Source organism: Lichenostomus cassidix, chromosome 15 (genome assembly GCF_008360975.1).
Source record: "Lichenostomus cassidix isolate B80296 chromosome 15, HeHo_3.0, whole genome shotgun sequence".
NCBI lineage: Eukaryota > Metazoa > Chordata > Aves > Passeriformes > Meliphagidae > Lichenostomus > Lichenostomus cassidix.
In genome coordinates this window covers 4016825-4043453 of record NC_139496.1, presented here as the reverse complement: position 1 = coordinate 4043453, position 26629 = coordinate 4016825, and the positions used below count along the sequence as shown (strand labels likewise).

The following is a 26629-nucleotide window of genomic DNA, read 5'->3' as shown; positions in this document are numbered from 1 at the left end:
CACTTCCTCCTTGGTGTTACCTTCTTCCTCAAACCCTCTGAAATGCCTGGAAAAGCTCTGGAGTGGTGACAGGGGCTGGCAGGAGGGATGCTGGGAGCTGCCCCACCCCAAACAGGTCCTGTGCCACAGGGAAGGGGCTGCCCAGTGCCACAGGCCCTGCTCAGGACAATGACAGAAGACACAGAGATCAGGGAGATTCCATGGGAGCTGAGCTCACTTTATTGCTGTGGTTTGGCTCCTGTAAATGTCAGCAGTGACACCTTCCAACCAGGAAGCCACTCCCAGGACAGGGAGACTTCCCACAGCCCCTGGTGGGACCCCCCAACCCAGCCCAGCCCAAAGAGGTGTCCAACACCTTCACCCCATGGCAATACCAGCACTGCACTTGAGCCAGGTGTTCCACCTTCCATCACCTTCCCACCTCCTCCTTTTGAGCCCAAGGGAAATCTGTGCCAGGGAAATACAACCAGAGGCACTGGAAAACTTCAAATTTCCTCTCCATGACCAAGATGATGAAAGGCTACCTGAACAGCAGGGTACAGGTCCGAGCTGGTGACAGCTCTCCCTGGCTCCAGTGCTTCCAGGAGGAGTCAGGTCACTGGGGCAGGAGCACCTGGAGCTGTGTCCTCCCTCCTCTCCATGCTCTGCAGGAGCCAGAAAGGACACGAGATGGGCGAGAGGAACAGTCAGGTCAGTCAAACCCTGGTGGATCCTTTGACATTCCCACTGCAGCAGCTCCCAGATTAGCTCACTTTAGTCTTCCCTGGGCTGTCAGCTACTCATGGTCACATCTACTCTTCGCCCCCAGCAAGGGGAAGGATGATACAAATTGTTCCTCACAGTTTGTAAAGCATCACTTGGAGGCTGTTTGTCATTTCCTTCTGTTGCTGCCTGGTCAGCTGGAACCCAGCCAGCTGGACATGTACCCCTTCATCCCTGTGGCACCTGAGCCAGGGGATCTGTGCCTCCAGCTCTGTCCAGTCTGGTGAGACATGTCTGACCTGGGCTTGTTTTAAAGACCAAGGCCAGGGCTGGCAACTAAAAGAGGAAAATATTTTAGGTTCTTTTTAAAACCAAGTTCTGCACCAGGTCCAGGTTCCAGGCTTGGCTCAGGACAAGTTCATCTTCTGCCAAGCTGCCCCTCTAGCAGCACCCCCAGTGCCAGAGGGGACTCTGCATGGATGGCATGGGATCTCCTTGGCTTAAAATACAAGCACTGGCATCCTTTATTCAGGCACATGAGCAAGAGTCCAAGGCTTCAGTTCAAGGGCTGAGGAACTGGGTGGGTAGGTGAGGTCTGGCCATGTCCTGCTGCCTCTCCTACCCTGTGGTGATTGCCCACCTCAAGAGGGGTCATCAGTGTCCACCCTGGACAGGAGATGGGCGACCTGGGCCTTCTGTGGCCCAGTGATGTGCTGAGCCATCTGCACGATGCAGTCCATGGTCAGCTCGGGGTTGGCCTGGAGCAAGCTGTAAGGCAGAGAGCAGAGAGCACTTTCCTGAGAGGCCAAAGTGAAAACTGCCTGGTGTTCACCCCGTGCTGTTCCCATCCCAGGGATCAGCATCCCCCTTCCCATCCCAGCTCCCTCAGGCACTCACGTCCGGATGTGCTTGAGGATGTAATCCCTCTCCAGGTACTTGATGTTCTCCCTGATGGCAGACTGAGTGCCATCCTCCTCCTGCATGTGCTTCTCCAGCCACTCCACCACCACCTGGTTGTTGTCCCAGAGGTAGCCCTGCAGGAAAGCAGCACGGTGGGGAGGGGGTCGTGCTGCCTGCACAGCCCGAGCTCCCCATTCCTCCCGGAGCTTCAAATCCATGCCATGGCTACCTTTTCAGCTCCTTCCGTCTCCATGAACCAGCGCCGCAGCATGGACTGGATGTGGATGTGGCTGAGCTCGCTGTTGGCCTTCAGCACCTCCCCCTTCACCGTCTCCTCCAGCAGCAGCCGCCGCAGCCGCCAGTAGAGGAAGGAGCGGGCGCTCTTCCACTCCAGGATGTCCTGCGGAAACGGGAGCACAGCCCGGGTTTGCCGGCGGGATAGAGGGCAGAGAGCAGCCCCGGGCAGGGATGCCACAGCGAGGGGATTTGCCTCACACCTTTGTCCGTCCCCTCAGAGCCCCTCCTCACCGTGATGACCCCTTTCTCCTGCATGCGGCCCGGGGTGTCGTGCAGGTCGGCGAAGCGCACGGCCACCTGGTGGTACACGGGCAGCAGCAGCTCCTCCCGCGCCTTCAGCTGCTTGTCCAGCTCCTTGCGCCGCACCTCCGACAGCTCCGGGTTCCCTGCGGGACACAGCAGGGTGAGCAGAGACCCCGGTGATGCCACCACGGGGTCCCCTCTGGGCTCCCACGGCTCTTTCCGTGGCACACTGACACCAGAGCCACAGAGGCCACGGCCACAAAGAGGTCACACCATGCTCAGTGACTGCTACAAGAGAGGGGAGGTGGCATTTGCAAGGACTTTGAGGGACTGTGTTGTAGGAGGGTGAAGAAACACAGGGTAAGGACCTCCCAATGCATCAGGAACCAATTCAACGTGGTCATGGCCATCCTTCATCTCGAAGCATGGGAGAAGACCCCAGCCCCATTTAACCCCTTGATAGAGCCCCCAGGAGATACAGAAGTTTGAAAGTGCCACCACATCCTCTCGGCTCCACCATCAGAAAAGACTTAAAGAGTTTTCCCACAGGGACACTAAAGGACTCCTGGTTGCCACCATAGTGCTTGAACTTTATGTTTTAACTTGCCAAATCCAATGTCCACAACCCAAAACTCCCTTTCCTTACCCATCTGCTCCACCAGCTTGGCATAAACTGGATCCATCCTTCTCATGGTCTTCACCAGATCCTTCTTTCTGAACTTGATCTCCACTGTTCCTCCAGGCTCCAAAATGCCACCCCTGGAAGGGAAGTTTGATAAAGCAAAGACTGCTCTGCATGGGAGAATAAATCCTAGGACAAGAGGTCCAGGCAGCTCTCTCTTCCAAGAATTAGAGAGAGAAAACCTCAAAGGGTTTTGCTTTTGGATGACACACACAGGTGTGCTCTGGATGACACACACAGGTGTGTTCTGGATGACACACAGGTATTTTGGATGACACACACAGGAGTTCTAGATGCTGACCTGCTCTCCTTGTCAGCATAGATCTCCACGTGCAGGGGGTTGATGGTGGAGTCGATGACCACCCAGGAGCCGCCGCGCAGCTCGGCGTGGGGAGGGATGTACACCAGGACAGGCTGCTTGAAATCCCGCAGGCTGTCCACGATGAAGGCACCAAACTTCAGCATCTGGTCGTACATGTCTGAAAGCCAAAGGGACTCAGCATCTGGGTGTGCCTTGGGCCAGGTCATTGTCATGGCCTCCTCCCAGCTGTTCAAAGCCACCTTCCCCATTGGAGAGACAAGGCACCCCAAAACCAGCCAGCAGGAAGCCACCAACCCTTGGGACCTCGGCCCTGCAATGCCCCATCACCTCCCCAGCCCAACCCCACATCCCTGGTTGGCAGGGCCATCCCAGGACCCTGTAGGGTGGCAGGGGTGTAAGGGGTTTGTCACACCATGGGAATCTGGGCATCCCAAGCACAGGTACCTTTCATGCCACTAGAGAAGCCTCTCCAGTTGGCAAAGATCATCAGCGGGAGGTGCTCCCGGTTGAAGTCCCGAATGGCCTGGGCTGTTTTAAAAGCAGAGTCTGGGAACCAGACCTGCCCAGCCTGCTGGATTATCTGGAAAAGGCAGTGAGCAGCTGAGACTGTGCCAGTTCTTGCTGGCACATTACATGAAACAGCTGGAAGAAAACAAATTGCCCCAGCATCCTTGATTTCACCAGAAGGAAAAGCAAGACATGCCAAAGGGTTACGCTGAGCTATTCCCCTTCCCTCCCCTCCTGACTCCTCTCAGATGCCACTTGGCCTCACTAAGGTCTCCCCACTCACCTTTGCCTCTGAGTCCAGATTGGCAGGGTCAGCAGGGATTGTCACCTCCACGGTGCGAGTCTCAACAGCGATGACACCCACGGGGAGACCTCCCAGCCTGTGCAGAGCAGGGTGGGCTTAGCAGAGGCCACCTCCCCTCCATCCCAGCCCCGCCAGAGAGATGCCCCCGACTCCACAGTCCCAAAAGCAGAGCCACAGGCAGGGCTCAAAGGTGAGTGGCCACAGGATCCCAGCTCTATCCCTGCTCCCAGCAGTACCTCGCTCTGCCAACCACAACAGTCTGAGCCCAAGGCTTCATGATCTCCATGAAGCTGCCCTGGTCGAAGAAGCCACTCTGCCAGGTCCCCTTGAGAGCTGTGGAGAGCAGGAAAACATGGAATGGTGTAAGGCTGAGCACTGAAGGGCTCCTGGGCACCAACTCACAGCCAAGAGCACACTCTGCACCTACAAGATGCATTTGGGAGCAGTGCTGCAGAGGCCTTGGGTTGTTCTCACTTACTTGGATGGGGTCTCCCTGCCAGCATCCACCTGGGGTCATAGGGGACTTTGGAAGGGACAAAATCAATTTCTCTTTCAACAGGGTCACTGATGGCAATGACAGGCACTGGGCTCTGGTTATCCTGCAAGGGAGACCCCAAGGGCAGGTCACCAGCCAGGTATGGGTGACATCCCCAGCCTCCACCCTGCAGCACCCTCCTACCTTGGGTATGTATGAGAGCCACTGCAGGATGGTGTAGACCCCCTCGAAGTCATCTGGGACAGTGACATGGGAAACACCATTGTTGTGCATGATCTGCACTCCTCCCAGCTGGTTGTTGGATGTGTAAACCTCACGTCCCAGCACCTAAACAGAGTTCCCAAGGGAAACAGATGGGGCTCTGCTGACACAGGAGCTGCTCCCTAGCTCTGTCAGTCCAAATCTCTATACAGGCACATTCATTCTGGGCTGAGGCTGAATTTCCACCTCTCTCCTCAGGCTGAAGTGAAGTGAAGTGAAGGGATCCTGCTTTGGTGCCTGGGCTTAGTGAATCAGGTTTCAGTTAAGCTCAAATCAATGGTATTCTGCCCAGAGATGGGCCCTGCCCCTTGGGATGGAGCCCAGCTGTCCCAAGGCACCTCTGCCATCCCACCCTGCCCCAGGAGCAACTCCCTGGCCCCCAAAGCAACACCAAAAAGCTTTGGGGGACATTCCCTGTTCAGTAAGACCAGCACAGCTGCATCTCCTCCAGAAAGGTCCCATGAGGTGATACACAGAGAGCTACCACCTCTTGCCATGGGAAAGGGAAGGAGCCCACACAGGTAGTGGTGGGAAGGACAGTGCCATGGAGAGGACATGTGGCCAGAACTCGGTACCTTGTTGAGAGCTGTGACACCTGTGAGGATGATGTGGGAGTTCTCCACCTGGATGACACGCTGGCCCAGCCTCACCAGGTAGGCACCGATCCCGATGGCACGACAGGTCACCTGGGCACACACACAGGGACACCTGGGGTCACTGGGGCTGCAGCACAGACCACAAGCACCTGGAGAAGGATGCTCTGAAGGGCTTAGCCTCCTTGTTGCATCCTGTTACCCCTCCCAGGGTGGCTTTAAGAGCCAGCAGGAGAGAGGGGAGGAGCAGAGAGGGGAAGGGCTCCAGCTATACCATGCTGATGGTCACTATTTCATCATAGGCACGGGAGGACTCCCCAGCAATGGTACCAGCAGCTCTCAAGTTTTCCACCCCAAATCCATTGTCCTTCCCAATGATGTCCAGGAGGACATACCTGTGGGGAAAGTGGTGTGGGAAGCACTCAACTGCATGAGCCAGGAGGTGGGAGCTGCATCCTGGCGGGATGTAGGGCAGGGCTTGGGGCAGCTCCGTGTGTCTCATGGGATATGGGACTCACCTGGACTCGCCACCTTCCTCCACGTGCTCACAGCGCACCGAGTTCAAGGTGCTGATCCTGGTATAGTCTTGGGGAGTCAGGTACAGGTACCTGAACCCCTGCAAGGAAAGAGAAGGAGGATGAACTGTGAAGCCCCACTCACTCACATGTCCCTTTCCCAAACCTATCCCAAACCATGCTGTGCAGCAGCTCAGGGACCTGAGCTGCAGAGAGAAGCCATGCCAGCACTGGCATCTGGTGCTGGGTGCAGACGTGGCCTCACCCTGTATTCTGATCCCACAGTTTGACTGTTCAGCTCCAGTCATTCCTCCCCCAGCTAAACCCTCTGCTGTTTCCTGTGCTGCAGGAGAGGAACCCCACACACCTTGTGGGGCTCAGCTGGGTCCACCCAGGCCACCTGGAACATCTGCTTGATCTCATCGGCAAAGCCGATGCGCGCGCCGCTGTTGGCAGCGATGTAGATGCGGGGAATGCCCTCAGCCCTCGCCAGCTCCGAGGCCCTCAGGAACACCAGGTCCTCCTCAGGCCCAAAGGAGCCAATCTTGTGCGTGATGTCATTGCAGATGAGCACAATGTCCCGGCCTTTAGGGTACTCGGGGGTCTTCAGACTCATTTTGAAAGCAACCATCCCCACCTGCCTCAAAACAGCAGAAGGTTACGGGGCAGAATCCTCCAGAGAATCAGAATCATTCACAGAATCACAGAATTAACTAGGCTGGAAAGGACCTGCAAGATCATTGAGTCCAACTCTTGACCCATCACCACTTTGTCCACTAAACCAGAGCACTTAGTGCCACATCCAAGAGACACAAGGGCTGAGCTGCAGGTGGCATTAACCAACAGACAAAATGGTTGAGGAGCACCTCCCAAGCTTTAAACACAGTCAGACTGAGCCACCAGCCATTCCCACCTGCTTCCCCTGTCCCATTCCCAAATCATTCCCTGCTACCTCATTTCCTCCAGGGACCCTGTTCATCTGCACGAGGTGCTCCTGCGAGTCCAGGACCAGCTCAGTGTAGGTCAGAACGTCCTTGGGGTGCAGGCCTGAGGACCCCCACAGCTTAAAGAGAGCCTGTGGAGACACAACATGAGGCTTGGAATGGTTTAGGTTGCAAGAAACCTTAAAGACCATCCGGTTTCAGGAATTCCAAGAGATAAGAATTATTTTAGAAATGTTTCACATAACCAAAAATGCTGGGGCTTGGGCTCTTTTTGTTTTTTCACGTCACAGCTCGAGGAGAGGGACCTTTTCCCCAGGTGGGAATATCTGGGGATGAAGAGCAAATGCAATAATTCAGAGCCTCTTTTTGCTCAGCCAGACTCACCTGCCTGATCATCTCTGGGAAGTCATACACATAGGTGGTGCCCAAGGACTGTGCCTGGAACCGCTTGGCCTGAAGCAGGTCCTTGGTGACATAGGGGGTGTTGATGAGCATCCCATGGTGTGGCCCCTGCTTGTCCCCATACGACTGGAACATGATCTGGGCAGGAGAGCAGAGCACTGGTTACCTTCCTGGATGTCATTATGATTCTTCTGCTGGAGCTCTGCTTGGCCAAGGTAATTTTCCACCCATTTTTTGCTAATGAGGGAACACCATCCCACTGCTGTGCTGCCAGTAGCAGCGACACCCTAACACTGACCCTCACCTCCAGCACTCAAAACTGCCCAACTGCCCAACCACGGCTGGGTTCCTGCAGCCACCCCGTGGTCACTCACACTGCCACTGCTGGGGTCCTTCACTTCCTTGTAGAGGCTGATGTCCAGGTAGTATCCAGACTCGTTGGTGAGGAAGAGGCGGATGGGGATGGCGGTGGCAGTGGGCGTCAGGCGGATGTTGATCTTCACTTCAGCCTGCAGCACCCGCAGCTTCCAGAGGCGACTGCCATAGCGCATCACCATGGAGCGCACCGACTCCTCGATCTGCACAGGGAATGCCACACGGGTGGGTTGGTGGCTCCAGGGACAACACTGAGTACATGAAGCCAAGGCTGGAGCAGCCCCTCCACCCCAAACAGTCATTTTGGATCTGCTTTGGGTGAGTCCCTTCCCTCCCTCCATGCCTCCTGGCTGGGCCTGGTGCTGATATCCACCCTCTCCACTGGGGACAGGGAATGATGGTAGTGGTCCCGAGCACAGGGTATGACAAAACCTCCATCCCCAGATCAGAGGAACCTTTCCAGGACAGAGGAAGCAGGACCCCAAGAAACACACCTTGGAGGGGTCCATGATGACGGTGGGCACAAAGTTGAGGAAGATGTGGTTGCAGTCAGTACGCACAATGGTGTTGTTGAAGGCCACCTCCAGCTCATCCATGGCCTCCAGGAGCATCCGCTCGCCCTCATTCTGCAGGTACTCGAAGGAAGCCTCCTGTGATGGACCAGGCGGCTCAGTGGGGGCCAGGGCACCCCAGCACCCTCACTGCACCCACGGTGGGACCCCATGTCAGCCTGCCTTGGTGATGAGGTCGGAGTGGCGCACGATGGCGCGGATGAAGAAGCGATAGTCGGTGGTCTCGGCACCCGCCTGCACCTTGGCAGCCCCCAGGTAGAGGTGCATCCTGTGGTTGGCACAGGGTATGGCCGTCAGGTCGAAGTTGCGCATGCGGCTCAGCTCCAGCTGGAAGGCCAGCGCTGGCTCCAGGTGCCGGTAGATCCGATCCTCTGCGAACTGCGTGGCACAGCTGTGAGAGGCAAGGCCAGGCTTGCTCCATGCCCACACTGCTCCCACAAGATCTTACCTCATCCCTGGCTCTGAACGTGAAAAACTTTGGGAATTCTCTCTATGGAAAAAGGGAGAGAGAAGACAATGTGAATAGCCTTGACCCGCAGAGGATTGTTCTGATTCTCCATTAAAAAGAAAAAACCTTGTGGGTTTTGTTCTCCCCCAAAGGGAAAGGGCTGGGATGGATTGATTAGATTGGATTTTAGGAAGGAACTGTTCCCTGTGAGGGTGGGGAGGCCCTGGCACAGGCTGCCCAGTGAAGCTGTGGCTGCCCCATCCCTGGAAGTGTCCAAGGCCATGCTGAATGGAGCTTGGAGCAACCTGGGATAGTGGAAAGTTCCACCCCATGGCAGGAGGTAGAACGGGATGAACTTTAAGGTCACTTCCCACCCAAACCATTCTGGGCTTCTACTCTGCCTTTTAAAGGGAGCTAAAAGCTATGGAGTGGCTCTGCAGGAACCACATTACTGGAAACATGAGCAGGATAAAGGATGATACAGGAGATGAATCACTCATTGAATTGCTCATTAATTAATTTCCAGCTCTTGAAGCACAGTGGGTCCATCCATCACTCAGTGCTGGGTCTATAAGGTATGTATAGATGTCAGAGGCTCAGCTGTACCCACCTGCTGGGCAATGAGGAATGTGATTCTCCGGAGACCACAGTCAACAAGGATATTTTTCTGCAGGGAAACAGAAGATGCCACCAGTCATGAGAGCTTCAGCATCTCCACTGAGGGGGCAAGCAAAACCCAAGCTGCCACATTTTGGGGTGCACTGTGTGGAGAGGAGGCAGTGCCTTGGGGTACAGTGTTCTGGCTTGCAGGGTTTACAAAAAGAGGGTCCAGCCCCAGCAACAGACCTTGGACTGGGCAAAGGTTCTGAAGATGGGCACCAGCTTCTCGTCTTCCATGTGGTCAGCCGAGCAGAGGGCGATGTTGAGGATGTGGATGGGCTCCTCACGGATGTTCTGGCAACAAAACCCCACAGTTAAACCTGTTCAGCAGCACCACTGTGGTCCCCAGCAGCATCTGGGGGTATCCACAGCAGCTTCATGCCCACCTTGGTGTCTTCCTCATCATAGGCGGTGGCCTGTGCTCCACTGAGGACCCCGCTGTCCGACGGAGAGTTGGCGAAGCACGAGATCACTTCATCAAAGTTCCTGCCCAAACAGCAGGGATGGGGTCACAACCAGCATGTTGTGCCCACCTCCTGCCTGAGGGGACAGCGCCAGGGACCCACTGTGACAGTATGACAGGGACACAGGTAACAGCACAGTGGTCCCACCATGCCATAGCAAACCCACAGGTCATCAAATGCAGCTCTGAGCTCTACTGTGTTAATGTACAAAGGGGTTTAACCTGTACCATGTAAGCTTTCCTCATGTTCTGTGTGTCCCCAAAAGCCACTTCATGTCTCCACAAGATAAGTGTTGTACTGAGAATACCCAGTCTGCAGCTATGGTGGGGACTGCAGCTGCCTCTAGCACAGCCCAGCTGCCCCCAGCTGTGGTTCTGTCACCCCATTTTGCTCTCAAACTGCAGTGGCATCCAAAATGCACTAACACCAGCCAGGCATGTCCCTGCACCCCCACCTTGTGAAGTCCTCAAATCTACGGAAGGCCACCATGACTCCCATCCGCTGGCACAGGGGGGAAAAGCCGCTGTCCATGAAGAGCTCAGTGCTGTGCCGGGCCAGGTCAGGGTTGGAGATGCTGATAGGGACAGCCATCCTGCCATGGGGAGCAAGTGTCAGCCATGGGGGAGACACCATGTGGGACCACACAGCTCCCACAGGGGACCCTGACCCAGAGAGGGCTCATCCTGCTCCACTGCCAATGGGACAGCACGGTGGCAGTTCCACTTCACACAGAGGGGATGATACAATCCCCACAGCTTTGTTAAAAGAACCATGCCCAGGGGAGCAGGACAGGTGTGTGGGATGCTGTACCTGTTGGGGTGGGAGGAGGGCAGCATGAACTGGAACTCCACGAGGCAAGTGCCATCAGAGAGCTGCCGGTGCTGCAGGCTGTTCAGCTCGTAGGCGATGTATCCCCGCCGCACATACACCTGTGAGGGGACACAGGAAGTACTGCTGTGCCCCTGCCACCCCTGGGCCCCCATGTCACCCTCAGGGCCCCTCTGTGCCCCCCAGCCCTCACCTCCAGCGCTGCCATGCGCACCACCTCGTTGGTGTGGTAGAAGAAGACAGGAAGCACATCAAAGATGGAGGTTTCCGACAGGATCAGTTTCTGCGGGAAGAAAGCAAAATTTAGGGCAAGGATGAAGTGAGAGCTCCCTGCCCTATTCAGGGGGTCCCTCAATGGGGAGCTGTGCAGGACTGGTCATTAGGGCGCCCTGGAACACCCAGCCCACCATGGGGACACCACTAGAGCCAGACATGAATCCACATGTCTGTTCCCTGCCAAACAGAGGACTGGCAGCACTGGGGCGCACCCCCTCTGCTCCACACAGCCACTGCAGCAAGGCTTTGAGTGCTTTTTAGCTATTTTTAAGACTAAACCACTTGCACCCAGACCCCCTCCCCAAGGCCACCCAAATTCCCTCTGGAAAAACACACAATTCCCAACCTTCAGGTTCTCAGGGCAGTACTCATGTCCATACATGTCGATAGCGGAGATGAAGATGGACTCCACCTGGTTGTGCCGCAGCTCGTAGGAGGGCATGTGAGAGGCAATGAGCACCTGCCAGGGGAGAGAGGAGATGGGAGTGTAGGGGACAGGAATGGGGACAGGAATGGGATGGCACCACATCATGCTGGCTGACCTGCCGGGCTCTCAGCGCCACTTTGGAGTGCTCGGTCTTGCTGAGCTGTGTCAGCTCATGGAGGATGGTCGTCAGCTCATCTGTCAGTGTAGGGTCACGGCCACACAGCTGGTCCTGCAATGTCACAGCAACACAGCTCAGTTCAGGCTCCTCACTGTGTGGGATGGCTTCATCCTGCACCCCCAGCCCCGTGCAGACAATGGGGACACGACCAAAGGCACTAAAATGGGCTCTTTTTGACCCAAGTGTAGGCACACAACACCACAGAGGGGAGATAATTAAAATAAACGGATAACGAGGCAGGAATGGACTCTTGAAGTGATGCAGAGCTGTTTCAGCATACAGACTCTACCCTGCCACCAGCCTTTGCTCCTGGAGTCTCAAGCACAGGCTGTACTCACAATTAACATGATCACCAGCAGGTTCTTCTTGGCCACCTGGGCATGGGAGAAGATGCTCTCCAGCACAGGAGTCATGTCAGGTTTACACTGCTCCCGCAGGCTGATGACACACTTGTCGTAGTGAGCTGTGGGACAGGGCCTGGTGAGCCCTGCAGCCCCCAGAGAGCCCTGCAGCCTCCAGAGAGCCTTCCAGCTCCTTCAGAGAGTCCTGCAGCCCCAGAGAGCCCCAAGCTCTCACCATGCTGGAACTGTGTTTCCACTTGCAGGTAGCGCCTGAGCAGGTCCAGCACCACTGTCTTCATGTAGCCTCGGATGCCACTGCGGTACCTGGGGAGCAAAGAGCCCATCTTGCTGTCAGGAGGTGGCCATGGGGGGACAGGGGGGTCACAGACAGCACGGGGCTCACCTCTGCACCAGCTGCACCAGGCTCTGTGTGTTTATGAAGAAGACCTCTCGCTCAGCCTTCCTCTGCAGCATGGCTGCATGAGTGTCCAGCACATTGGCGATCTGTAGGGAGAGGGGACAGGATCTGGGGTGGCTCAGAGGCACAAGGCTGCCAGCTCCCCTTTCTTTATTCCACCCAGAGCCTCTCCCTTTTTTTCCCAAAGTGAAAAATGAATATAAAAAGAAACGCACACATAGAAGCAAATACACTTGTAGAAAATATAAACCTCCACACACTTCCCTCCCTCAATTTTTCATAAAATTCAAGCAGGGGCTTCCAACTGGCTCCAGCTAACAGGACATGAGCCCCCTTTGCCCCTCACCTGCTGGCTGGGGAAGCGGCAGAGCACAGAGGTGATGTTGCTGGCATACTGTGCCATCACTTTCCGGATGGACTTCTCCACAGCCAGTGGGATTCTGCCTGAAATGCTCGTCATGATCTCCTGCAGCTCCAGCAGGGGCAGGGCAGGGTCCCGCAGGGTCTTCATCAGCTGTGCCACCCATTCTTTCACCTGTGGGAGCAGAAGTTGGTGCTGCCAGACTTGCCATCATGGCAAATGTGAGGCAACTGGGTGAGACAGCTGGTGCCTGGCACCCACCTTGGCCTTGAAGTAGGGCTCGGGCAGGCAGTAGCCGTTCATGATGTTGGTCAGGTTGTCCAGCACATTGCGGAGAACCTGGTGCTGCTTCTCCCCAGTGATGGGGAGGGTCTGCTGGGCTGGGAGACCCCCTGTGAAGGGCTGGGCCTGGAGAGGGTAGAGGGAGGTGGGCTGAACGGTCCTTGTGGACAGAGCAGCTGCCCCAGAGGAACCAGCACAACCCCTGCTTTGGGTACACAGGAAGCACCTGACATTCAGCATTGTGGCTCTGCCAGTGTCTCATCATGAAAACAACGCAGAAAAACTGCGGATTTTAGTGCTATAAATGAAAACTTTTAGTGCATATGAGCCCCTGCACACCGAGGAGGCAGAGCAATCCATGTGGAGCAGCACTTGAGCCCCAGCACAGCCCGAAGACATGGCATGACCATCACTATGATGCACCATCAGGGCAGCTCCTCCATTTTGTCCCCTAGGGAGCATTCCCGGGCAGGCAGAAGCGGGGATGGCAGCCCCCAGCAGACTCACAGACTTCACTTTGGAGGGATCATCGAGCTGGAGGCGGGCGATGACACAGCCAGCCTCCAGCAGCGCTCCCGGCCGCTTGACGTACTGCAGCCGCCCCGCCTCCTCCACCGACAGCGTCATGATGATCTTCATCACCTGGCGAGGAGGGGGAAATCATCACCGAGCCAGCAGCACCCGCGGGCTGCACATCCCACAAGCATCACGGCAGCACTGCGGGGTTCCATCTCTGCCGGACGTTTCTCCTCCAGCTCTTCTGCACAACTCACCTCGATCTCTGCAAAAACCTTCCCCTCGTCCACGTGGCCGCCGTCCTCCACCATGTACTGCAGCAGCTTCCCCGCCGAGGGCGAGCGCAGCACCGTCGGGTCCTTCTCCTTCTCGAAGGTGCACGTTTTGTTGCCGATGGTGATCCGGTACCTGCGGGAGAGGGAAAGGTGTCACCAGCCGGCTGCTGGCCATCGAGGGGTGAAGATGGGGGCCCTGGGAGGGGATACCTGTCGATCTCCTCCTTCATGTAGGTGGTGTAGCTGCAGCCGTCGTAGGAGAGCAGCAGCCCCCCGTCATTGAGCCGGTGCACGTCGATCTCGATGTGTGTGCTGTTCATGATGACCACATATGTGGTCAGCGACTGGCGGGCGACCTGCGGGCAGGGGACACCCTCAGTGCAGCCCCAAAACACACTCAACAGCGAGGCTGGGGGCTGGGGGGCACCTCCCCACGCTCAGTGCCACTGCTGCTGCCACAGGATGGGGCTGTGCTGGGAAGGCAGGAGGCACAACGTCAGCCTGCACAGAGGAGCTGTTTCAACTCAGCCCAGAGCTGGTTTAACCCAACTCCCAGCCCAGACCTGGTACTACTCACAGCCCAGAACTGGTTTAACATACAGCCCAGAGTTGGTTTAACTCAACTCACAGCCCTGAACTGGTTTAACACACAGCCCAGAGTTGGTTTAACTCAACTCACAGCCCAGAACTGGTTTAACACACAGCCCAGAGTTGCTTTAACTCAACTCACAGCCCAGAACTGGTTTAACTCAGAGCTGGTGCAACACATGGCTCACCTGCTACTTTCACTGTGAGTAGGGAGTTTTGCATGAAGTCCAACTAATTGGGTTTAAAAGTAAGAAAAGGAAGTCTCTTAATAAACTCAGGGCAACAGGGTGTATGAAAATGTCTGTCAGGTTAAAACGAGGTTATTAAGGTTATGAGGTTATTACCTCATTTTAATGTTGCACACTTTTAAAGGACAACCTCATATTTATTTCACCTTTCTCCCTGAGTCCCTGACACCTTGAGAAGTGCTGTGGCTGGTTTGGGGGGAGCACAGCCCTGCCCTCACCTGCAGAATGTACTTCACACCCTCATAGATGAGCTCCACGTCGACAATGTTCAGCAGGGAGGCTGCTGGCAGCACCTGGCCCCTGGAACACAATGGAGGGATCAGGCCCCAGGGCATTCCCAGCCTCTCCAGGCACACAGGATGTCAGCAGTGCTCCCAGTCCTGGCAGGAGGGCATGACGGTGACCAGAGGGGACAAGCGTCAGCTTTAAGTGACCCATGTGAGCACCAGCTACAGCCAGATCTGGAGGGAGGCCAGGCACTGGGAAAACACTCAGATAAGGTGGATGGGAGAGCCCCGGGTGTCCTCCAAGGCTGGAGGAATAACCTTGATATTCAACAACAAAAGCAAGCTGCATAGCGAAGCCACTTCCCCTTGAAAGCTGTTTTCCCAGTCATGGGAAGCCTTTCCCACTCTCCAGACAAAGTGATAGCTGAGGAGCCAGAGCTGTGAGCCACAGCAGATAACCCTGTCCCTGGCTGTCACAGCACTACTGTCACTACATTTGCAAAGCAAAAATGGAAGGACAGCGTCCCAGGAGAGCAACGCTCAGGTCTCCATTGTGGCTGCCCCAATCCAGGAAGAGCTGAAGGCCAGGCTGGACAGGACTTGGAGTAACCTGGAGTGGTGGAAGTTGCCCCCCAACATGGCCAAGCCCCCTCCAGGCAGCCCCCACTCTGCACCTCTCCAGTGTGTGCAGGAAGTCAGTCATGCACGTCCTGAAAGCAGCATCCGCCACGTTCAGGGCACCACAGACAACCCCCAGCATCGTGTCTGGCTTCTCTGCCTGCAGGGACAAAAATAACATAGTTTGGGTCTCACCCCAAGGGACAGGACTGGTGACCCCAGGGGACCGGTCACCCCCACCTGCACTTTCTCGGCGATCAGGTGGTCCAGCCAGCCCGTGTGTATCTCGTTGTTCTGGAAGCTCTCTGTCTCCAGCAGCTTGATCAGGTATTCCACCGTGGTCCGGAAATCCCCGCGGATAGACAGCTCCTTCAGGGCCACCACCATGTTCCTTTTAGGGAACAAATCCCTTCATTAATGACTGAGAAGGCTGCGCTTGGCTCTCAACAGAGAGAACTGGGGGGCTTCAGGGCCTGGGGTGATGAGTTCCTGAGCCCCCAGCACCTTTACACAGTAGAATCACTGCATGGTTTGGGTTGGAAGGGAGCTTAAAAAACCCCTTGTTCCACCCCATGCCATGGGCAGACACACCTTCCACTAGACCAGGTTACTCCAAGCCCCATCCAGGTGCTTAGCACAGTGGCACCGTTCTGGTCCTGTCAGATAAAAACCACTTTTCCCAGCTCACACACCAATTGTGACTCTTCCCAAGGACACCCACTCTCCAGCTCATCCTGCAACACTCACGAGATGGCCTCCTCCCGGTTCTCTCCCCAAGAGAAGCAGTGCCCAAACTGGGAATCAGTGAATTCGTGCAACCCCCCGGCTGCTGCCACGCTGAAGTACCCCCAGACATTCTTGCTGCTGCGGAAATTCAGCTCCTGGACAGTCCCAGAGCTGGGCTTGAAACCCTGAGCCAAGACAGAGCAGAGATGGAGGAACCAGGATTGAAACTCGTGCAGTGAGACAGGGAAGGGGAACCCCGTGGATTGCACCAATCCCATGAACACTGGCTGGCTGGGGAGGACCATGTCCAGGTCAACCTCACTCCAACCCCCATCTCACCTCCTCGGGGTTCTCACTGGTGATCCGGGCAGCGATGACGTGGCCCCTGGGCACGGGGGGGTTGGAGGGACTGTGGAAGCAGATGGGGGTGTCCCCCCAGGGGCTCTCCCCATACAGCACCCGGATGTCTTTTATTCTGTGCAAAGGGATGCCCATTGCAATCTGCAGGAGAGAAAAGGGCCTGAGCTGCCAGAGCAACACCGGCTAGAGAGTCTGAATGTAGAGCTCTCAGTGGGAAGCCAGAGGAGAAGGAAAGCTGCCACACTGCTTTCAACTGCACCCTCCATACTGTAATATGGGGCAGCTTCCCTCCACCAGGCTCCAGCCCAGCGCTCCTCCCTAAATCCCCAAATTGCTGCCTCAAACACCCTTGGAGTGACCTGTGTGTGCAGGTACCTGCAGCTGGGCAGCTGGGAGGTTCACATCTGCCACCATCTCCGTGCACGGGTGCTCCACCTGCAGCCGGGGGTTCAGCTCCAGGAAGTGGAAGCTCCCATCCTCTCCATACAGATACTCCACGGTGCCTGCACTGACGTACCCAACCATCTGGGCCAGGCGGACAGCGCACTGCAGGAGAGGGAAACCCCTGCATCACGGAATGTCCTGCCATGGAATGTCCTGCCTTGGAATGTCCATGGGGTGTCCCGCCTTGGAAGGGACCCACAGGATCATCATCCAACTCCTGCTTGTGCAGAGGACATCCCAAAAATCGCACCATGGGCCTGAGAGTCCAACTCTCCCTGCACTCTGGCAGGCTTAGTGACGAGTTCCCTGGGGAGGCTGTTCCTGTGCCCGACAGGGAGTCCTGCTCAGCTCCCTGTCCTTAAAACCCCAACAAACCCAGCAAGGACCAGACTGCTTCCCCACTAAAACTTCACGCTGGCTCAAAACCAGGACACTCACCTTCTCCATCACCTCGGTGACGGCAGGGGCCGCGATGGTGGCTGGAGCCTCCTCGATGATCTTCTGGTGGCGGCGCTGGATGGAGCAGTCGCGGTTGAAGAGAGAGATGGCGTTGCCATACTCATCTGCCAGGACCTGCACCTCCAGGTGCCGCGCATGCTGCGCCAGCTGCATCAGGAAAATGGGAGATCCGGGGGCCTCTGCCTGCACCTGTGGTGGGGGAGAGAGTTATGCTCTAGCATCATCCCCCAAAATTCATCCCAGGATGGAGACAGAGTTCCAGCAGGAAGTGGGAGGTGCCCCAGGTGGGCACAAGACCCCGCTGTGTGTCCCAGGAACGGATGGGGACAGGGATGGGGGTTCCAGGCACCTCTCACCTGCCGGAAGCAGGTACTAAATTCCTCTGCTGCCTCCACTTTTCGGATGCCTTTGCCCCCACCACCTTCTGCTGCTTTGATCATCAGGGGGTAGCCGATCCTCATGGCCACCTGAGGGTCAAGGGCTGGGGTGACTGTAGTGTTTTGGACCTCAGCCCACCACCCTGACAGCCCACACAGCTCCAGGCATCTCTGAGCAGGATTATCCTGAGTGATATCCATGCAGAGGGACAAACTGCTGATAGCACAGCCTTTTTGGTGCTGTGGCATGTAGTGGGAGGCCAGAGGAGCCAGGGCAGGCAGGCTCTGAGGAGAAATCATGATGGACAAGAGTTAAGCAGCTGCCTACAGGCTCAGCTTTACCTCCAGGCCTTCCTCCATGTTCTTCACACAGCCCTGTGCATATGTCTCCAGCGGGATGCTGATGGTCTGCTGATCCTTCTGGTCATCCTCGGACCACTGGGCCACCAGACCTGCAGAGATGGCCAGGGCTATGGTCACCACCAGGGTGGCATGGCTGGGGTGGCACACTGGATGTGCCTAGGGAGCTGAGGATTCCATAACTTCTCTTCTTTCCATGCACCTCATCTTTAAAATCCCCCTGCCCAAAGAAGGTGATGCAGTGGGGTCCCCAGTACATGTGGCCAGCTGGGCCAAAGACCCCAGTCCTGGTGCTTGCTTTGGGGGAAGGAGAAGCAGGGAGGAGGGAAATGGGGGTGTAGGGAACGTGTCGGGGCTGTGAGGAGGAACTCACCACTCCCACTCCATGGCAGTGTGGGGATCTCCAGAGTCTGAGCCACAATGGTGGAAGCGACTTTGTCCCCCAGTGCCCACATGGCATCACTGGGGGGACCTTTGGAGAGAGAGGGAAGAGCTGAAGTAGGGCCCAACCCACCAGCCCATCCCCACCACATCCCCACATCACTGAGTCAGCCCCACCAGCCTTCTGCAAGGACTGGGGATGCAGGAAGACCCCAAAGCCACTGCCCAATGCAGTGTCGCTATGAGTGCACACACCAGCCCAACACTCAGCACAGAGGAGCAGCGAGACCTTACCTAGGAAAGCTATCCCGTTTTTCTGCAGCAGCTCTGGCAGCTTGTGGTTCTCTGAGGCATGGCCCCAGCCAGCCCACACCGCCTGGCACAGGGAGAAGCAGCAGTGGGAGTGTTATCCCTATGATGGCATCTCCCACTGGCTCCTCCACACATAGGGACATCACCCCCTTTTGAGGTGTCCCCTCTACCCAGCAGCTTCCCTCACCAAAGAGATGGGAGACACATGAATGGCCACTACCTGGACTGGGATCCGTTTGGAAATGTCCACTATCAGCTCCACATTGGCATAGTTGTTGTTGTTGGTCCCTCCAGGGACTGGCACATAGTGATCTGCCATCTTGATGTACTCTGCAAGACAGCACGGGGGGTGGTGGGAGCCAGATCCCTGAAAGGCACCCCTCTCCAAACCCTCCATCCTGGGGAGGCTGGAGCAGGGAAAAATTATTTATTCCTGGATGTGGCTGTGCAGAAGGGAAGTGTGTGACTTCAGGCTGTGCAGGAAAGGGGTATTCTGGCTCAGCCCCAGGTAGGGAACTTTCATTTTGGGATAGTTTCAGGAATTACCTGCATTAGCTTTGAGGTCCTCGGGGGTGACCATGACCACGAAGCGAATGGCGCGCTCGTTCCGGAACATCTCGTAAGCCCAGCGGCGGATGGAGCGCATGCACTTTACTGCTGCAATGCCATTGTTGGCGATGAGGACCTGGAGGGACAGGGACAGGGGTGGCAGGGTGAACCCTGTCCTTGCTGCCCCAAGGGATGGCAGTGCAGGGCCAAGGGATGGGTGTGGAGCAAAGCAGGGGGAATGTGTTAATCAGGAGCTTCCCCTCAGCCAGTGGTGTGTCTTAGTGGAGCACGAGACTCCTCAACATCTCTGATGTCTGGCACTGGGGATAACCAAGGATGGGACTTTGGCCATTGTTGGTGCAGTGCTGCTATATGGGGTCCCCTCCCCCAGCCCATGAGAGTGAGTGAAGCCATAGGATGAAGATATGGGATGAACAGCTCTGGGCTGCCAAGCCCAGCAGACACAGAACACTCGGGCAGCGCTCAAGGGTGTCCCTGTGAAAAGCAGTGACCCCCTATCCAGGCACAAGCAGGGATGTGTTGGGGACAGACCTTCTCAATGACACGGTTGCCCCCGAAGCGGGTGACGAACTCAGCTGGGGAGGCAACAGAAAAATCTCTCTGCAGATCCATCTTCCTGTGGCTCCTCTTCGCCAGGTGCGGCCCTGACATGCTGGGCCTGTGGTGGGACATAGTGGCTGTCACCGAGCCCAGAGCCACCCCAGTGAGCCCAGAGCCACCCCAGTGAGCCCCAGCCCCAAACCCCCTGCAAACCCTGTCCTGCAAACATCGCCAGCCACATCTACAACGTGACTCATGCAGGACATAAGGAAATTCCTTATTTGTGGAAGCATAGAGGAGCTGCAGGGATACTGCTGGCAGCATCACCCCAAACCCAGCGTGGCAAGAGCCACCTCGGGCTGCCAAGTGTCACAACACGTCCCTGCAGCCAAAGGTTTGCTATTTTTAGCTAGAGCAGAGCAGCTGGAGAAGGCAGGCAGCAGCATTTGGCTTTCAGTTATTTCTGCTGGATGTCAGCTGCACTCTCATGGGAGCTGCCCGGTGCAGCCAGCAGGGAGTGAGCTGCCCCACATCCAAACTGGAGATTTTGGGGGGGCACCCCCTGCCCTGATCGTTGCCACACTCATGCAGGTGGCACTGCTGTCACACAGCCAAGGACACTGGCTCTTCCCCGCAAAGGCAGCGAAATCAGGGGGAACACCTCGGGGTTCCGAGGAGCACCAGCACATGTGCAGCCCAGTTTTATCAACAGCAGTGCACCCACCAAATGCAGTCACCCTCCCGAACTGGGACACCCCTGCACGGCCGCGGGCTGCCATCCGTACCTGATACCAGCGCTGGGCTCCAGCGGGGCCGTCAGGGCAGCGGGCTCGGGTAAGGTTCCCCCCACCGCGGCCACGCTGCTGCGCCGCCGGCCCACCCTGAAGGCCGTGGCCATCAGCTCGTCATCGGAGGAGTTGTCGTCGAAGGAGCCCAGCACGAACTTGGCAAGAGCCGGGCGGCGCAGCGCGGCGGGGTTGTACACGGCGAGCTGCTCCTGCTCCGCGCCCGCCCGCCCGGCCCGCGGAGGAGGCTGCGAGCCCGAGGGGTTCGGCCGTGCAGGGGGCCCGGCTGATGGAGGCGGCCCCGCGGGGCTCTGCTCCGGCTTCTTCTCCTGCTCGCCCCGAGAGTTGGACATTTTGGCCCAAACGAGCAGCAGCACCGCGAGCAGGAGCAGCGCAGCCGGCAGCATTCACCGGCCCTGGGGGAGAGGGAGAGCCGCGGTCACGGCTGTGCCCCCGAAAGCACGGCTATAAACCCCGAAAGCACGGCTCCGGCCCCAGAGCTCCCACAGCGCAGCCCGCGGTGCCAGCCGCCCTCAGCCGGAGCTGTTTTCCCTGCCCGGAGCTCCGCGAGGGGCCGGGGGGTGCTGGCACGGCCTGCCCGACCCTCACAGCACCCTCAGGATGGCGGCCCCAACCCTTCCCTCACACCGGGGTGGGGGGCATTGAACAGACCCCCCAAATCCCCACAAATGCGGTCAAAGCTGGGCATGAGGGTGAGGGAAAAGCACCACGGCCCCCTCAGCCCCTCATCCTCCCCTCAGCCCTCACTTTCCCCTCAGCACCTCAGCCTCCCCTTCAGCCCCTCACTCTCCCCTCAGCCCCTCACCATGGCTGCCAGCCCCGTGTCCCCTCCGTGTCAGACCCCTCCGGGCTCCCTGGTCACTCCGGTCTCACCGGTCACTCCGTGTGTCCATCTGTCCCCCAGCCTGGCCGGACCCACGCGGTGCCAGGGGGGTGGCACTGAGGGAAGCACGTCCCTGAGGGAAGCACGTCCAGGCCCCCCCGGCTGTTCCAGTTGGATTTCGCACATGATGGTCACGTCAAGCACAAATATTTCCCTGCTAACGTGTCTGGAAAACTTGTGCTGGAGATGAGGGTGGAAAGAGGGAGGGGGACATCCGATCCTTGGGGGACAAAGGTGGCCTGGCTTTGTGCCTGGTCACGGGGACGAGGAGAAGGACACGCTGCTGGGTTTGGCTCCCTGGGGGAACAGGGACTCCCCATTCCACCCACTGAAGAATCACAGCCTCCCCTCCCTCCCTGTGTTAAAATACCAGTGTAAGATCATGTAAACAAAGTCATTTTTATTTAAAAAAAAACAACCACACTGGGTAAAAAAGCCCCAAGGAAACAACATATACAGCAAGGCCACAGACAGTGTAAATTTCACTGGTGATAGTGTTACCTCAGAGAGAACACCAGAGGAAGGGTTACAAGGATATTCTATAAAAACTGGTGTGATTTCCAAAAACAAAGGGCACTTCGCTTCCACTGAAGGAATTACAAAGTCAGAGATGGGCTGGAAATCCAGGAGTATGAACAACACCTCTTCCTTCTGGAAGTCCTAACAGTTATTGCCAATAGTAGGTAGAAACTTCAATTTGCTCCCAAGGTGGCAAAGCACGAAGTTCCCTCTTTCAAGATCTTAAAATGATCTGAAATATTTTGCAACTATCAGTCCATAAACTGGGAGATGCTGATGAACAAACCTTTGGTGTTGCCATCAGCAAGAACCCCCAGGTCCATGGTCAGCACAGCTCACCTGTCATCCAGGTGATTACACACACTGGAAGAACATAAAACCTTAGCTTTTTCTCTCAAAATGCCAACAAAAAATTCAAGAGCATGACCAAGGGTCTCAGTCACAGCCTCCCCTTGAATGCTGGGAGGATTTATCCCAAAATCTTGAGATCATGGATACACCAAGCAACACTCCTGGCTGTGTATTGTCTTTACAGCCTCGAGAAGCCATGTTTGTAATAAATCTGTATCAAAAAGCTAAAACCAAAAGCCTTTTCCTCCCATGGAGTCAGCCCCACTCCCCCTAAATAGGAAACCTGGAGGCAGCAGGGCATGTACAAAAGCTGAGCAGCTCAGTAAGAACTGACATCCCTTCACCAGAGTCTGAAAATATATTCCCATTGCAACAATGACCAGAAATTAATAGGGAACTCTGGTGTTTGGGGGTTTTTTTGGGTTTTTTTTGCTTCAAACCAGGCTAAGATCTGTTCCAGCAGCACAGCTGTCCATCAAACACTCCAACATGCTCTTGAAAAATAAACATCTAAAACAAAAATATAACCACCTCTGAAAGTTTGGTCATTTGTCCATTGATCAACACCCAAAGAACAATTTCTCAGAAATGCCCCAACCCCTGACACAGGGGCTGCTCCCAACCCTCAGCCCCAGCTCAGAGTGCTTTCCAGTCGATGGGCTTCTTCCCTGATTTCTTGAGGAATTCATTTGTCTTGGAGAAGTGCCGGCAGCCAAAAAACCCTCTGTTGACAGAGAGGGGCGAGGGATGGACTGTCTGCAGGACGTGGTGACGCTTCTGGGAAAGTCAGAGGAAACCACTTGTTAGATTTGCAGGGTTTGGGCTGTTCCTGCTCCAGGGCAGGTGGGATTTATCCCTATTCCTCCTCCTCCTGCACCAGCCTGAGACCCAAAGAACCAGCCACAAGGACCAAGACTTCTGTCCCACTGAGCAAAGATATAAATGCCCTGGCATTTCCCAACTGCTGTCATCCCACCAGCAGATTTCATATTGATTCATGAGCCTTTTCCTAGGAAAAACAGCTCTGTCCTTGTGAGACACTACTCACAACAGGAGCTTGCACTTGCTCCACTTTTCTTGCTTAACTCTGGCAAAGGCTAAGCTGGGGCAGAAGGGTGATTAAATTTCCCAGAGTTCAGGCAGGGAAAATTCCCAATTCTGTAAGGGAAGTGCCCTCTAGTGTCCACCAAACTGAGGGAAAAATCAGGGAGAGAGGGAAGGGCTGAGGAAAAGATGTACCCTGTCGATGGAGCTGCCTTTCCTCTGGGCATAGGCTCCCCACAGCATGAAGACAACCCCGTGCAGGTTCTTGTTGAGCCAGGACACCACGACATCTGTGAACTGCTCCCAGCCCCTCTCCTTGTGGGACGTGGCCTGGTGAGCCCGAACCGTGAGCACAGCGTTGAGCAGGAGCACTCCTGGCAAAAAAAAAACACATCCAGAGGGTGAAACAAGGGTTAATCCATCCCTGGAATGCCCAAGGCCAGGCTGGATGGAGCTCTGAGCAACCTGGATTAGTGGGAGGTGTCCCAGCCCATGGCAGGGGATGAGCTTTAAGCTCCTTTCCAACCCAAACCATTCTGGGATTCTGGGATTCAAACTGCTTTCTTCTTGCTGATTAAATAAATTTTTATATTAAGGTGCTCAGAAGTGATTTTCTCTCCTACAAGTGGATTATTTCCAACCACAGGAAGGGTAAAATTTTTAGGTAAAATTTTTTTTTTCTGCTTCACAGTGGGCACAGCACTGAGTGTCTCTGAGCTCACCTTGCTTGGCCCAGCCTGTCAGGTCCCCATGGCCAGGGTGGGTGAAGCCCTCAATGTCCTCAGAGAGCTCCTTGTAAATATTTTCCAAGCTGCAAACCAAACCACCAGAAGATTTTTAATATGACAAGAGCAAGCAGAACCACTTATTGCTCTAACCAGGCAAGAAGAACACTGATTTTAATCTCATTAGACAAGATAATAAAGCCATTTGTAGAGTCAGGGCAGCAAGGACTCTGTGTCTGTCTGGAAGCTTTAATAAGACTAAAAATGAAAATTTACATCCAGAATATCACCAAAATTACACAGAATTATCCATATTTTGCAGTGATTTTTCTCCCAGGCAATGCACAACTCAAATTTGAGTCGTTTAATTAACTCAAATTTAAGTAGATGCAAACCACTTCACATGGATTTTCTGGCTCCCAGGCCTGAGCAACAGAGAACTGCAAATAATTAAGGAACAAAAGGGATTTTGCAGATTTTCATACCTGGGAGGAGGTGGAACAGGCTTCTGGACACTGAAACAGAGCCCATGAGCTTGTTTAGGTCCATGGTATGGATCTTGTCCCAGAATGACAACCTTTACCTGAAAGCACAACTTGGTTAGCACTGAATTGGAATCAGCATTAATCCCCAGAGAGTAGAGAAAAAAGGCTTATAAATGAGCTTTATCTTAAAAGAGAAATACAAAAAAACCCAAACCAAACACAACTCCTCCAAGGAACTGAAGTTAAATCCCAGATATGTCATTGTTAAAGAGCACAGAGCCCACCAAACACTAAGGGTTAACATCCCTACAGCTTTGCTGCCAAAATTATGAATATAACTAATATAATTTAAGTACAGAAGACCAACATTTTCACAGTCACAAAAAAAATCGTGTTAATTTCCAAGTAGGTTTCATCTCAGTTCAGCTTTATGCCACACTTGCTGTGATATTTTTGACACGTCTTATTGGGAATCACATTACCTTATGCTGTGTTTTTTTCTTCTAACTTAATTATAGTCCATTAACGATAAATTAAAAGAACAAGAGATGTACAATATCAAGAAATTATGAACTAGGTTAAGCTGATAACACCAGAAAAAAGATCAAAAGAATCAAAGGAAGTTCTGTGGCCTGTGAATGTAATAAAACAATAAAATCGCGGTTTGGTATCAGACATTAAAGGGAAGGCTGGATTTATGAGTTAGGTGAGCCAAACAACACCATCCACATTCTATAGGATCCAAGTTTAAGGGACCAAACACTAGAGGAATGTGTCTGTGCACCCAACCTGCACCTTCACGGTTTTAAACTCCCCAAAGCAGCTGAGAGATCCCCCCCGCGGCTCTACTCACATCCCAGATGTCGCACATCTGCGTCCAGGTGAAGACCTGCTCGGGGGGCGGATACACCGTGTAGCGCTTCCTCTCCTCGGCCACGAACTCCATGAGCTGCGGGCGGATCAGGGGCTCAGCGGGGGCTGCGGGGCCGCAGCGGCCGCTCGGGGGGGAATCGGGGAATGCTGCTCACCTTCACGAAGTAGGGCTTGGAGAACTCCCCGGCCAGCTGCCGCCGCCAGCTGTCGCCGAAGCCCGGGGGCACATTGCGCTGCGCCAGCAGCTGCTGCGCCGCCTCCTTGTTCTTGCGGATGCGCTCCCGCTGCTCCGCGCTCAGCGCCGCCGACTGGCCTGCCTCATCGCCCGCCTCCTTCGCCTTCTTGGCGGCGCTCACCTGGAAGCAGCGGGCAGAGAGGAGATTGCGGAGGCTGGGGCAGAGCAGGGAGCGCGGCCCGAGGAGCGGGAGGATCGCCACCATGGCGGCACAGGCTCCGCCCAGGGACAGCCCACCGCACGCGGCAGTTCCGCGGCAAAACACAACGCCTGCCCTCATTGGCCGCCGAGCCGCGCGGGCCCCGCCCACAGGCGGGACCACAAACGCCGCCTCGCTATTGGTCAGCGGGAGAACGGCCGCGCCTCCCTATTGGCTGGCCGCTGCTGGCGGGGAGGCTTCTACCTAGCAACACTGAAGTCACGGAGAATCTCCGCGCCCATTGAGCGGCGGCGGAGCGTGGCCGCTGGATTGGCAGCTCAGCCAGGCGTGCGGCAGCGCGGGAGTTCGGAAACGGAGCCCCCCCACCAAACTCCCCTCAGGAAAGGCCGCCAGCGCTCCCAAGCCCCTTCCCACACACACAGAGCCACACACACACACACGCCGCCACCAGGCCGCTCTCCTCCCCGCTCTGCCCTCCTCCAGAGCCGCGGGCTCCCTCAGCCCCCCGCTCGCTACCTCAGAATCGCCGCCCGGCTCCGGGGAGCGGCTGCGCTTCTTGGCCGGCGCGGGGCTGAAGAAGGAGTGCAGCGTCCTCTGCCCGATCATGGCTGCGGCGGAGCGGAGCGGAGCGGAGCAGGCAGCGGGAGAGGCCGGAGGTGAGTGAGGGGCGGCGGCGGCGCGGAACCACCGCGGGAGGGGGCGGGACTCGAATTTGGCGCCAAAACCGCGCGCGTGCGTTGGGGGCGTGG

The 26629-nt window shown here is 55.9% G+C and overlaps 2 protein-coding genes across 3 annotated transcripts; both read right to left on the bottom strand.

The window, feature by feature from the left end:
- Positions 1–196: 196 nt before the first annotated feature.
- Positions 197–21635, bottom strand: ACACB (acetyl-CoA carboxylase beta). Of its 2 annotated transcripts, none has more exons than XM_085075630.1 (53): positions 21479–21635; positions 20585–21000; positions 19791–19917; positions 19236–19374; positions 18910–19019; positions 18672–18753; positions 18370–18468; positions 17979–18088; positions 17616–17726; positions 17239–17448; positions 16732–16902; positions 16336–16497; positions 16018–16181; positions 15511–15661; positions 15327–15430; positions 14644–14725; positions 13800–13945; positions 13572–13722; positions 13306–13440; positions 12778–12924; positions 12502–12690; positions 12141–12241; positions 11973–12061; positions 11735–11859; positions 11334–11447; positions 11138–11251; positions 10709–10798; positions 10498–10616; positions 10142–10279; positions 9610–9709; positions 9410–9517; positions 9174–9230; positions 8564–8605; positions 8278–8493; positions 8038–8193; positions 7543–7746; positions 7151–7306; positions 6775–6897; positions 6190–6459; positions 5826–5923; positions 5582–5702; positions 5290–5400; positions 4637–4780; positions 4436–4556; positions 4194–4290; positions 3937–4033; positions 3591–3726; positions 3126–3303; positions 2789–2901; positions 2131–2285; positions 1832–2002; positions 1600–1736; positions 197–1470 (listed from the first exon to the last, which is right to left on the bottom strand). In XM_085075630.1, the coding sequence occupies exons 2-53, from the start codon at positions 20989–20991 to the stop codon at positions 1344–1346; spliced, it is 7125 nt and encodes a 2374-aa protein (XP_084931756.1). In that variant the 5' UTR covers positions 20992–21000; positions 21479–21635; the 3' UTR covers positions 197–1343. The 2 variants fall into 2 exon arrangements, with proteins under 2 accessions (XP_084931756.1, XP_084931755.1); XM_085075629.1 differs by having other exon boundaries at positions 21411–21554.
- A 233-nt stretch (positions 21636–21868) lies between these two features.
- Positions 21869–26578, bottom strand: UNG (uracil DNA glycosylase). Its single transcript, XM_085075636.1, has 7 exons — positions 26397–26578; positions 25641–25841; positions 25466–25561; positions 24613–24710; positions 24125–24213; positions 23598–23776; positions 21869–23135 (listed from the first exon to the last, which is right to left on the bottom strand). Exons 1-7 carry the CDS (start codon positions 26484–26486, stop codon positions 22995–22997), a joined length of 894 nt encoding a protein of 297 aa, XP_084931762.1. The 5' UTR covers positions 26487–26578; the 3' UTR covers positions 21869–22994.
- Positions 26579–26629: the final 51 nt, after the last annotated feature.

What these genes read in the sequence shown, in the direction of transcription:
- ACACB (XM_085075630.1), bottom strand. Translation starts at nt 20,991, where the DNA reads ATGCTGCCGGCTGCGCTGCTCCTGCTCGCGGTGCTGCTGCTCGTTTGG. An exon ending in GGCTCTCATACATACCCAAG is followed by an intron (nt 4,557 to 4,636) that starts GTAGGAGGGTGC and finishes TCTCCCTTGCAG; the next exon opens with GATAACCAGAGCCCAGTGCC. An exon ending in GGCAGGGAGACCCCATCCAA is followed by an intron (nt 4,291 to 4,435) that starts GTAAGTGAGAAC and finishes TGCTCTCCACAG; the next exon opens with CTCTCAAGGGGACCTGGCAG.
- UNG (XM_085075636.1), bottom strand. Translation starts at nt 26,486, where the DNA reads ATGATCGGGCAGAGGACGCTGCACTCCTTCTTCAGCCCCGCGCCGGCC. An exon ending in CCTGTTCCACCTCCTCCCAG is followed by an intron (nt 24,214 to 24,612) that starts GTATGAAAATCT and finishes TTTGGTTTGCAG; the next exon opens with CTTGGAAAATATTTACAAGG. An exon ending in GACAGGCTGGGCCAAGCAAG is followed by an intron (nt 23,777 to 24,124) that starts GTGAGCTCAGAG and finishes TTTTTTTGCCAG; the next exon opens with GAGTGCTCCTGCTCAACGCT.